General features: G+C 38.6%; 1 protein-coding gene across 5 annotated transcripts in view; it reads right to left on the bottom strand.

The window, feature by feature from the left end:
- Positions 1-327: 327 nt before the first annotated feature.
- The window catches only part of TRIM55 (tripartite motif containing 55), a 40,175-nt gene continuing 27,123 nt past the window's right edge, over positions 328-13,379 (bottom strand). For 2 of the 5 annotated variants that reach the window (XM_081117256.1, XM_081117260.1), the window contains one exon: positions 328-1,316. In XM_081117256.1, the coding sequence (XP_080973382.1) occupies positions 1,194-1,316 (123 nt within the window). In that variant the 3' untranslated portion in view covers positions 328-1,193. The remainder of the gene's footprint in view (positions 1,317-13,379) is intronic. The other 3 variants (XM_081117259.1, XM_081117261.1, XM_081117257.1) reach the window with 3 other exon arrangements.

Genomic DNA, 13,379 nt, shown 5'->3' with positions numbered 1-13,379 from the left:
CCTTGAGAAAATTTTTATAAAGAATATTTTGACTTTAATAACTCCACAAATAGCCTCCTCATTTATGTCTACTCCAACCCTAATCACTGTAATTCTTAGGAATATAAACTATCTCTATTCACTTCTAAATTCAAACATGTCTAATTAGTTTTACAGTGCATTCACCTTTGGTAGTTTAGTTACAACTTTAAAAATTCAATTGAATGTTTAATACCTCAAAATTAATTTGGATATATGAAAATGCTTCTTCCCTTGGGACTCTTTAAATACACTTGACTAATGGATTAATAAGATAAAATGAAACACTGAATAAATCATTATAAGACTAAGTTGTTAAAAACAGCATTTATTTAAGGGTTCATACAGAGTAAAGCTGTACTTATGTTCTGAAGGAGGCATTATGGTGGGACAAATAAAACATGATTTAAATATATATACATATATAATGTATTGTGTATGTATATATATTTAAACACATGCGGCTGTATCTCAGAGGATACATGAGAAAGTAGACAGTTCCTGTTGAAAAGTTTTTTATTTTTTCAATTAAAGTGCCTGCTATCTGCATATTTAAAACTGAGATTAGAAAATGTCACAGGAAATGTCCTAGCCCTTTAGACTTCTAGACTATGAAAGTGTCACCAGAGCCAAAGAACATTTCTAGATATACATCCAGCGACATATATTACAGAAAAGAGGAAACCTTTGTGAAACATTACATACCTTTGGTCAATGATTTACCCTTTGTCCACATGTTGATAAATCAGTCACTTCTGAATTAATACTGAATTTCACTGACCATCCACATTGTTAATAAGGAAAGAGAATAAGAGCTACTATGATAGAATAACAAAAGCTAGTGCTTATCAGAGATGAGAGTGTAGTGCCCACTTTTTCCAACACTTACCACTTGTTACTGACACGAACTCACACATACCACACTTACACATCCTTCATGTTTCCCACACAATAAAAGATTTGCATAAGATCAAGTTTCTTTTTTTCCAGTGCTTTCTGCAACTGTTTCCCCTTAATACATTACATAAATCATCTGGAATTAAAGATTTTATTTTTTTGCAGAAATCTTGTTCAGAGGTCCCTTTTATCATCTGCATCGTATTAATTTCATCTAGGTTCCCTGCTGCCTGTGTGAGTTTCAGCCAGGCAGACGGGGGCAGCAGTTGGAATGAACATCATTCATTCAGGGAGTTCAACCATGAAAAAGAGAAGACATGGCGAGCTGGCTCAGAATCAGCTCCAGTCCCACTCCCTGAAGCCACAGCCTGTCCCTGGAGGGAAGGGTCCTCAAATCCAATCTGCAACAGAAGAAAATCTGAGTCAGAGGAAGAAGAGGCTAGTTCTTTTGGGGATGGTCCAGCCACTTTTCTACTGGGGAGAAAGGATCATCATAATAATAATTATATAGGACATAATTATTATTAGGGATGGGAAGCAAGCTCAGGTTATCTTGACTATGGTCAAGAGCCATGAAAGTAATTAACACTCATGATCTAAAAAGGGGCAACAGTAATGCATGCAGTGGGAAGTTCTTGGGAAAGAGTTCAGGCTATTTTACTTTTTTTTTTTAAAAAAAGGCCACTTGTACATTATTTACTGAAATGAAAGTTGCCTTGAAACTAATGGGAATTTGGATTTAGAAAAGTGTTCAAAATAAATAAAATCCTGTTTTAAATGACATTGCTACATCACATGACATGGTAGGACATATTACTATAACGTCTCCACTGCTAAAGTAAGAATTTCCACTAGGTTGTGAATATATATAGTATAATTTTTGTTAAAAATGCAGTCTTATTTTTGAGCAAATCATGAATGAAAGGACTTTTTTAAGGCCATAAATCTAATAGCATCAATATTTCTAAAAAGGTACCTGTCTTTTATATAGATACCACTATAAAAGACATTTATCTTTTATAGATACCTGACAGATACAAGTTGTAATTTTGAAGTAGTTGTTCAATCTCATCTATAAATGAAATTTAGGTACTTATGTCGTTTTGAGTTTAAAATATAACTTGGTAAAATGAGGGACAATTATAAAGAAGTCCTGTTGAGATGCAATTTGAGGTATAAACTCAAACTCCTTACATATAAAGGGACCATGACAAACACAGGTCTTCCTAGGAGAACTACCAAAGACAGGCTGACACATTCTGATGACTTAGATTATCCCACTGGATTAGAATGCCACTGATTTCAAAGCAATGAGGTAGGCACATGCATTCAATCAGGTGCTCGGGTGATTTTATGAAGCTGCTAAATGAATGAATACCTGGCACAAGCAAAGCAGAACTTGGATATTGGATACATATGTAGTTTCGTTGCCACTCAAAATACTTTCCAGTGAAAAATGAATGTTTGTCCTGCACTTTACCTGATTTTACCCTAAATACATGTTTTGGGGTAGTGTTTCAAGTTCAATAAAATTATCCCAAGTCCTTATGGCTTTGGGATTATCTCTCCCAAAACCATGTTGCTCCCTAATATGATGAAATCATATTAGCCACAGTAGAATAAAACTGAAACATGCGGTTTTCTACGAAGGAACAGTTGAGACATCAAGTGCAATTGGGCTTTTACAAAAAGGCTGCTGTTGGATTCTGCTGGTAATGGGTTGGCTAACTCAATGTTCTTGGAGGTAGAATGAACATCATCTTGACAGAATCCTGTGCCTATTTGTGCACATCAAATTCCTCTCCTCCCCACCATAGTCACCTTACTCTTACAAATCCTAAAAAAAGAAACAAGTAATCTGGGCATATCACTGATCTGTAAAATACTTTTTTCTAACCATTTTATATGAGTGGAGAGTGAAGTATGCCTAGAGGAACAGACCATTGGGTCCATTTTGTAGCCTTTTTTCCTTGAAGACAATTTCTAACCTAGAAAAACTACCCTGACAGCTGTTTTAAAATATCTAGTTGGGTCAGGTATTTTCTGCAGAGGGATATAGTCTTCGTGAAGCAACTGGTTGCTAACAAACTATTTGGGACTGCTTTTGGAATTTCTCTATATTTCTGTGCTTTTCTGTACCCAAGTTTAAAATCTATCTCTCATTTTAAATGTTTTAGTTACTAATACTCTACAGCCTTTAAAACTTGATATTAAACAGTTTGGGTTTGCTGCTTTCACACCCTCATGTTCTCAGTCAGTTATTAGATTTTCCTCCAGACAATATGTACCTTATCTTTCAGATAAGCTATCTTTCAGGGAAGAAAGGCCAGTGCCCGAGTGGGGGCCAAGAGCAGAGGTTATCCAGAGTATCTTTAGGTGAAAAATATTTTTAAAATCAGGGGCAAGGATATGGAGAAAAAGAAACTCTTTTGCTGTTGGTGGGAATGTAAAATGGTGTAGCTGTGTGTGGAAAATAGTATGGTGGTTCCTCAAAAAATTAAACATGGAATGACCATATCAGCCAGCAATTCCATTTTTGGTTATATGCCCAAAAGAAATGAAAGCAGAGACTCACAGATATTTGTACACTCATGGTTACAGCAGCCCTATTCACAGTAGTTAAGAGGTAGAAGCAACCCAAGTGTCCATCACTGGATGAATAAACAAAAGGTGGCATATACATGTAATGGAATATTACTCAGCCTTAAAAAGAAAGGAAATTCTGACAAATGCAACGTGGACGAACCTTGAGGACATTAGGATAAATGAAATAAGCCCATCAGAAAAAGGCAAATACTGTATAATTCCACTTGTATGAGGTATTTAAAGTAGTCAAACTCATAGAAACAGAAAGTAGAGTTGTGATTGCCAGTGGCTGGGGTAGCGGGCACTGGGGAGTTCTTTCATGGGTACAGAGTTGCAGTTTTGCAGCGTGAGGAAGTTCTGGGGATTGGCTGCGCAACAATGCGAATGCACTTAACAACACTGAACTGTCATTTAGAAATTGTTAAGATGGTAATTTTTATGTTACGCATTTTTTTACCACAATTAATTTTTTTAAAAATTAGGAGACGTCACATTAAAATCTGGATTTGTAGGTTCTCTTGACAAAACGGAAATGTAACAACCCAGAAAGAACCTGTACGGCGCGCTAAGCAGTGCTGCCCCTCAGACTGCGTGTGCTCTCTCCTGCTGTCCGCAGGACCAGTCCTCCCTTTCGCCTCCTCATGCGAGGCTGGTTTCAGTGGCTACTTATCATTGTGCTTGTACAGTTGCTATGCTCAGAGCAGAGTTAAGAGGAAAGCAAACTGTATCTTGTATTTATGCTTCTATCAACATTTTCTTTGACTTGACCTGCTTTCTCATTAATGTTACCTTCTTAGTCTCCAAGGGCATACCAGCTAGTTACTCTTAACAAAAAGCCAGTTTTTAGTAGGAAGGTGTCAAAGGAAAGAGAATAAAATGCTCAGTGGAATATTTAGCTTGATTTTTATGCTAAATGTGATGATTTTTTTAAAAAAACAACATGCTTCTTTTGACAAGATTCTTGAAAATCAAAGCATGAAACTGCCTTCAGTGTTCAATTAGGCACCTAGCATAGGGGATATAACTGGGTGCAGTTTGGTGAACATGTTCTTGCTTTGGCTTGGGGGCAGTACCTGTAGCCCCTTTTATCTGAATGGATCTCGCACCACATACTCCACTGACTGAACATGTCTGGGTAGCCACATTTAGGAGGGGAGTTGTTATTATTTTTTGGCTGACCCAAAGTAAAAGAGTGAGCTCTGCCAGGTCATTTTATCAGTAACCAGTGCCTTCAGGCTACCCCTAAGATTTTTAGGGTTCCATGAAGTGCCAGTCTCGGCCTTTCCCCAAATGATCATCCCCCTACATCACCCATGATCCTGATCCATTGAAATTTATGTCTTATGTCCCATTCCCTCAGGCTTATCCAAGTGATAGTAACTGATGTGATGAACTGAACTGCAAGTAATATATTAATGGGTGACAATGGCTTGATGTTTACTCCTGCAAGATAACATTTTGCCTAGAAATGTCCATGTCTTATTCTGAGGGAACACTGTTGTGGACACGTTAGCCACTATGCCAGGCCATTGATGGGATGCTAGGGACAGTGAGGAAATTTGTGTCTAGGCCCCCACACTTGGGCCTCCATCTCCTCTCTGCTGCTGTGTCAATCACAAATGCAACTCGACAGCAGGATCTGGTGACCACTGCAATGTGAAATGCCAATCTTTCTAGGCCTATTCAGAAGAACCCTTGCCTGTCTATAACAAAATACATTACCGTAGAGGAATCTGGATAGGAGGGGTCAGGCTAGACTTGAGGCTGCTGAGTGGGCAAGCACCTGTGTCTACCCTGCACCTGCTAGGCTGGGTCAGAGAATCAAAGCCAGATGCTGGAAACAGGTGTGAGTAGGAACACTGAGGTCATGTTAAGAATGTTTATTCAGAAAGACTAAACCCAAGCATTGGCCTGCCCCACTACTTAGCATTCCTGAACCTCAGGCCTTTGGATAGCTTATGCATTATGGATTCTGGACTGGAAATGAGAGTACAGCCAAGAGCCTAGGCCAGTCATTATGCCTGAGAAGTAACTGAGGCAGATCTGTGACTCACAGGCAAGGGTCTAAGCCCTGGAAAATGTCAGGCAGGTCTGCCATCGTGGGCATTTCTCTCACAGGAATGCAGACATTTCTGCTTAGCAGCGGAGCAACCAAGATATGTTAGGAATGAAGCAAAGAACCGTGAAAATATAGCACGCTCTCCATGAAAGCTAGAGGAAGAAGGAAATAAGTACATCCCCTAGCCCCCACCCCTGCCAAAGGAGCCCAAAGGAGCTCTGGAAGGAAAACACTCACTAAGAAGCATTTTTTTCTTGGGGGGATTTTCAGCTATACACAGAGTGATTGAAGGAATGGGTGAAGGGAGTTGATTTGGGGGCTCCGTTGCCATTAGCTGCTTCCTTCTTGCTAAGGGAAGATCTGAAACCAGAGTAATTTCCTTAGGCCTATGAAACAAGAAGAAATTAAGCTCGCTCACTTTTTCTTAACCCGGAAGATGTACGGTGTATTCTGCTTGTTTTGTTTCAAGCATGGCATCTAGGACTTGATGGGGTCAGGCGGGGAGCAGGAAGAAGGTAAAACGGGTGTGTCACAGCCTAGCAAAAACTTAAAGCCAGCTGTTCTCTCAGCTATGGACCTGACGATTGTGTGTCCAGTATAGAGTGTGTGCGTGTTCTCACCATTTCTGAAAGGAGAACTGAATCACAAAGAACTGCTAATCAGATCATTGATTCTTCAGTCAAGGGCTTCTTTGCCTTATGTTAGACAAATAGGCCAGACAGGTTCTCAAGAGCTATGGGAGGGTGAAATTATTACACCCAATTGGCAGATGAGAAAACAGACTCAGAAAGGCTGAAGAACTTGCTCCAAATAATTCTAAGGATAAAGTGCTGAGAATTGTTAATAGAACCACAAATCCAAAGAGAAAAAGGGCAGCTAGAGCTGCTGAGCAGATGAGACTCAGGGAATGGCCAACTCCAGCACTGGAAGCCAGCGAGAGAGACAGATTGGTCAGCAGCATGGGGTGCCACTACAGGATAGGAATGCTCTCATTTGCAATGGACAGCCACATCCCTGCAAGCAGTAGAGGCCAGAAGCGGCCACTGTCCTGTGGAGGCTGTGCCAAGGTGTCATGGGTGGTGTGTCCAAGCAGGGGAACCCTTAGTCACACTATTTTTGCTTCAGTCACATCAGCCCAGCTGAAGTGGGGGTTCACTCACTTTTCCTAGATGTGGGCTTGGCCTCTATTGTACTGCACACGCTCCATGGGGAAAGATGAGGGATCATTGGGCACCAAGCTCCAACTGCTCTGTGATCTTGAGCAAGTCACTTATCCTCTGTGATCCCTCAATATAAGATAGGGAAGTTTAACAATTCCTTATATACAGTTATTGGGAGGTTTAAGTGAGAGAATCTCTATGAAAGACTGTAAATGATAAAGCAGTATACACACATTAGTTACAGCCATTGCCACGTGGAATTGGTTTTTTAGGTGCATTAACATGATGGTGGATTAATCCTTCCCTTTGTGGGCTATAGTGGAAACAAAGGCATTTCATGGAAGTCACTGAGATACATAAATAAAGACAGGAAAAAATCCACAGGATGTACAACACTAGCACAGGTCTTAGGTTAAATGAGAATAATAAACAATTTAAAAACACAGGAAGCAAAACTCAACTAGCTATGTCATAACAACTTCCCCAGAGATTTCTCCCTGGTGCCTGCGTTACTGTTTTCATGGAATTGTAGAGCTGTAGACACAGGTTGCCAGGGGAAATGAATTCATTACATTGCTCACACACAATTTATATTATATTTTCCTCTTTGGAATGGATACATTCATTTAGCTTCTTATTAAAGTGACATTTACTAAGGATGCTATTTGGTCCTGAGATGTTTAGCCTACAGTTTTAATATAGATATATATTTTTTTGTCATTCTACAAAAGTCCCAAATTGACAATTATTAGGATGTCACTTTTCCAGCAGGAAAAAAAAATAAGCCCAGAAAAAGAAAATTGCAGTTGTAGGATACAAATGAAAAAGCATTAATAATGTTAATGGAATGGCCTCACTAAAGCTTAGTTGTTTAAGAAAAACCTTACTCTCTTCTATAATTTGTTCCTATGTAAAAATGCCTGCATTTCATTATTATAACGTCTTGTAATTTCAAGGATTATTAAATTCTGGACAATGTGAAGCAGTAAATGCAGGCCAGTCCTGACCACTGATCAGTCTTCTATTTTTACTAAGCTTTGAAATTCCAGCACAGTCAGGACACAGGGCTTATCAGTGGTTTCTAAGCTTGAATCTCCTAATTCAATCTCTCTCAGTAGGGATTTCTGTTAGAAAATAATTCGACACACTGAATCCCTCAATTAAATTTAGAGAACATAGTTACATTTTCATTTATTTCTGTTTGTTCTGGAAAATTAAATAAATCATTTCAAAAAACACAGGACCAACAGTCACGCTCATGGGAAATCATGTTTTTGATCTCCTGCTTAATTTTTTGAAATGTTCTATAATAACTTGTGAAATTAATCTTGCTCAGCAAAGAAGCCTTCCAGCCCTCCAGCCTCAGGTATCTCTCACCTCTCAGTCTCTAGTGGCAGCTGAAGTTGATGTTTGCCCCTGAAATCAGTCAATGATTTGGTCTCAAAGGTTATTTGCCTGAAAATGGTTTTATTTTTTCTGTGTGTAACACCTTGTGGAGACACAGGGCTCCCCAGGGATGCTTTGGCGTATTGTTCATTCCGATTTAGAGAAAATAGGAATATTTTCAAGGAGACTAAATCTTGGGATGATGAAAAATTTGATAAGGTCTCAGGTCTGGGGACACATATTTGTTTTTGAGAGCCTAAGAAATAAAGCCTGGGTGTCAAGAAAAGACAAGACTCTTTGCTCCTGCCAGTCTTTTGCACCATTTAAATCATAGGTCTTTCTTTTTCCTTCTTTCCTTTCCTTTCCTTTTTTTTTTTTCTTTCTTCCTTTCTTTCTCAGAAGTTTTTTGTTTTTTTTTAATTTTCCTCTGGAAGTACCTTTATAGAGCCTGGGTTGGGAACTAAGATGACCATGGGCTATTTTTTTGGGTGACATTTTCCATACGGGCCTTGACCCCCACACATCCTTCTGCTGTTTCAGAATGAAGAGCACACAGGTGTGGGTGACCCACACTGTTCCTCAGGCTCTGTCTATGAGCTCGTGCTATGTAGAGAGGAACACTCAGGACAGAAGGGACAATCTGCACCTTCTTGGATTAGGAACCTTGGGCCTTCCTCACTGAGAGAACAAGCCTGGTGCTGGAAGTCCCTGGCCCATGACAGAGTGACCTCTGTGGGAAATGGTTTAGACAGGACGACGAGTGAACTAGGGCATAGGTGTGTCATGAAAATGCAGAAACTTTAGCTCATAAAGCAATTTACATCAAAACTAAAAATAGGGACCCACAGACCAGTGACAACTAATCACCAGACTGTAAAATTCAGTCTAGTCACTTAAAAGCATCAGGAACCTCAGTCATCCTGGCCTTGCTATATTTGGCCTTGTGCATGGCTGAAGGGGGAAGGGGAGGCAGGCTTGTTGGATTTAGGCCATGAGACCTTCCCTATGGCCAGCCATTTGGAATGCCCTAAGGGCTGTCAGCACCTACCTCCTCCAGGCTCCTTCCCACCTGCCCCCTATCTTTTCTAAGCTACCTTCAAAGGTAGTGAATGAGGATCCTCTTATTAGTCATTCAAGAAGGCAGAAAGAAAAAGAGGAAAGATAGAAAAGAAGTTATCTTTTCTTAACACTTACCTTGGCATAAATTCTTCAAGAAGATATGACAATGCTAAATGTGAATATGTCTAAACAGAGTTTCAAAAGTGATAGAAGTTAAAAGATAAATAGACAAATCCACAATTATAGTCAGAGATTTCAAAATTCCTCTCTCAGCAATTGATAAAACAAGTTAATTAAAAAGCAGTAAGGTGCCTGACCAGGTGTGGCTCAGTGGTTGAGCACTGACCTAAGATCCAGGAGATCATGGCTCGATTTCTGGTCAGGGTACATGCCCAGGTTGCGGGCTCGATCCCCAGTGCGGGGCTTGTAGGAGGCAGCAGATCAATGATGACTCTCTCATCATAGAAAGATGTTTCTATCTCTCTCTCTGAAATCAATAAAGATATATATTTTTTTAAATCCATAAGGTTATAATAGATGAACACCACTTCAAATCAACTGGCCTAATTGATATTTGTAGAACACTCCACCCAACACAACAGAAAATACAATGTTTTCAACTGCACATGGAACATTCACCAAGTTAGGTCATATTTTGGGCCATTAAGCAAATCTTAATAAATTGAAAAGGATTGGAATCATATAAAGAATATTTTTCCTCCACAACAGAATCAAACTAGAAATTAAAAAGATATCTAGAAAATCTCCCAATGTCTAGAAATTAAACATTACTCATATAGATAAGCCAGAGGTCAAAGAAGAACCCAAAAGGTAAATTAGAAATATTGTGAATTAAACAAAAATACAACATATCTAATCTTGTGGGATGATCTAAACAGTGATTAGAAAAAAATTTATAGCATTAAATGCTTTTATTAGAAAAAAGGAAAGATTTTAAATCAATAATCCAAGCTTTAACCCTAAGAAACTAGAAAGAGGAGAAAAATGAAACTCAAATTAAGCATAAGGATGAAAATAAAGAGCAAAAATGAATGCAATATAAAATAGATCAAAAGTAGGACAAAACAAAACAACAAACCCTAATAAAACCAATAAAGTGGAGGACTTACATTACCTGTTCTGGAGACTTCTATAAAGCTCTAATAATCAAGCCAGTGTGATACTGGTAGATGAACAAACATACAGACCAATAGTACAAAACAGAGCATCAAGAAGTAGACCCATACAATATGGTCATTTGAATTTCTACAGTCATCAAGGTAATTCTCTGAGGAAAGGACAGTCTTTTCAATAAATAGTGCTGAAACAAAAGAATATCTATATGGAAAACAAACAAACACAAAAACTAAAAATCTTTATTTACCTCACATATACAAAAGTTAACTTAACATTATCTTAGATCTAATTTAAGATCTAAAACTATAAAAAATTCTAGAAGAAAACAAGAGAAGATCTTTTGGTTCTGAGTTAAGCAATGATCTTTTAAATAGGACACAAAATGCACATATCATAAGGGCGAAAAATGACAAGTTGGACTTCATAAAACTAAAAATGTTTGATCTTCAAAATACATTGTTAAGAAAATGAAAAAGCGAGCCATAGACTGGGAGAAAATATTTGCAAAATATGTCTGATAATGGAGTTTTATCCAAAACACATAAAGAACTTTATAACTCTCTAAGAGGATAAGCAACTCAATAAAAAGTCAGCAAAATATGGGAACAAATACTTCATCAAAGTAAATATAAGAATGACTAAGAAGCACATGAAAAGATGTTAAACATCATCAGTCATCTGGAAAATGCAAATTAAAACAAGAAAATACCATACACATCCATTAGAATGGCAAAAATGTAAAAGATTAACACAATCCAAGTTCTGTCTAAGATGTGGAGTAACCAGAACTCTCTTTCATTGCTGGTAGAAACACAAAATTGAATAGCCACTGTGGAAAAGCTGGACACTTTCTTAGGAAGTTAACCATGAATTTACCACATAATCCAGCAATTCCACTCCTAGGTATTTACTCAAGAGAAATGAAAAGACACATTCATAAAGACCTATATGTGAATGTTCATAGAAGCTTTATCTATAAATAGCCCAAACTGCTAACAACACAGCAACCATCTATCAAGGGATGAATAGATGAATTGTATATCGATAAGATGGAATACTGCTCGGAATAAAAAGAAATGAGCTACTGATACATGCAACAAAATGGATGAATCTCAAAAGCATTATGCTGAGTGAAAAAGCCAGTCACCAAAGTCTACAGAATGTATCTTTTCATTTATATGACCTTCTAGAGCTGGCAAAACTATAATGACAAGCAAAACATCAGCTGGGACGTAGGGAGGAGATTAACTGCAAAGACACCTCAAGGAACTTTTTGGAGTGACAGAAATATTCTGTATCTTAATTGTGGTAGTGGCTATACAATGCTACATAATTATAAAAAGTTCTTGAACTTTACACTTAAAATAAGTAAATTTTAAAAATCACATATCTTTCATCTTTTCATGCATCTAATATTCTGTGACTGTCTCTAATGTGTACATTCTGTCTTTGCTCTACTGGGCAATTGGTTCTAAAAATGCCTTTAGGTGGACTTCAGAGTTGAGTCATAATGGATTTTTATGGGCATCTAAAGGGGTAATAACAGCTGTGTAAACATTCAGGTAAATGAGTGCCTAGGAGGAGAGTTGAAAACAGTTTGGGAAATGAGGATGTATGTAAGAGCTTCAAGGCACGAAATATATTTTGGAAAATGCAATGGGCTATCCATTGCACTGAGAATCTATTATTATTGTCACTCAGAGTGATATGCATCAGTCCTAAGTCCATAACCCTCCCAATTTAAACATCCTGAAACAATTTATAAAAATGTTAATACTAAGTTTTTTCCTCTCTAACATTGTATAAATAGATGAACCTTCTCATTGAGTAGTTGCTTCATTTTCCTGGTGAGGAAACTGAGGCTCAGAGAAATTAAATGCCCAGAGTCAGGTGTAGAAGCAGGAAGACTGGGACCTAAATCCTTTTCCTAATTTCATTGATCTTTTCAGTGCCCTAAGTCTTAGCAGAATTTCTGACCAACTTATTTGTCTATTTTCAGGCTTGAAGAATAGAATGTGAAAAGTGGATATTCTATTCTCAAAAACAACAAATAGCTATAATATTGTAAAGCTTTTCAGGTCTTGTACAACTAAAACTTCATGCTCTGGTGAAATATATGAGTTGTGGTTCTTTACAGAGGTAGAAATCTTAATGTCAAAGTCCCTATCTCAAAGCAATTGGCTCTTTGTGGAGTGTGTGGGGGCAGCGTGGGGATGGAGGGGAGATGGGGTAGTCTTCTGACCTTGAGGCAGCTGCCATGGTCCAGCTCAAGTATCAGCTAGAGCAGCTGCCAAGTTAATCCACCAAATAGGGGGACATTTTTTTGGAAATCCCTGTTCCCTGAACAGCTCCTATTAAATAGTTTGGGCACATTCTTCCACACGAGGCCGTTAAACCTCACTGGGAAGGGAGAAAGGAGAACAGGGAGGGGTTTACATTACTGCTCCCACTTCTGGAAAAATCTAATTGCCACTCATATTCCCCATAAAATACCCAATTGCCCGTGGGGATGAGGGGTGGGGTGGAGGCAGTCCCTGTGTTAGCACCCAGGTATAATTGGCATGTAAGTAGTACAGGAAGAGGAAGGGCAGCCAATGGAAGCAGACTGAACCAGGCATCTCCAGGAAATGAGGCTCACAGGGCCTGCTTTCCAAGGGAAGCCCACCTGTCTCACAAAGTCCTCCCCACCTTACTGTTGTTCTGTCTTCTGAAGTTAACTAGGGCCTGGTGTAATTTTTTTGAAATAAATTAAAAAATTAACACATAGGTCATTTTCACCAAACTCTCTTAGCATTGACTGAATATATAGCAGGCATGGCCTAGAAAGGTGGAAACTTAGGGGGCAATTTTGCAGCTAAAGACTAGTTAATGTATAGAGGCTTTACATAGTTTGACCTGTGACCTCTTTCAACAGGTTTTTCTGGGAGGAATGGGGTGTGATTGGGTTCAAAGTGCATCCTGCAGATGGATGAACAGGAACCAGGGCCTTCTATGAGATCCAATTTGATGTAGTGCTGAATTCAAACCCTGCTGAGAAATTATTTTTTCTTTGAGAATGAGGGTGGGGAAGGCAACAA

Source organism: Miniopterus schreibersii (genome assembly GCF_964146895.1).
Source record: "Miniopterus schreibersii genome assembly, chromosome: 17".
Classification (NCBI taxonomy): domain Eukaryota; kingdom Metazoa; phylum Chordata; class Mammalia; order Chiroptera; family Miniopteridae; genus Miniopterus; species Miniopterus schreibersii.
The sequence above is the reverse complement of the archived record's forward strand: the minus strand, read 5'-3'. Positions and strand labels throughout refer to the sequence as shown.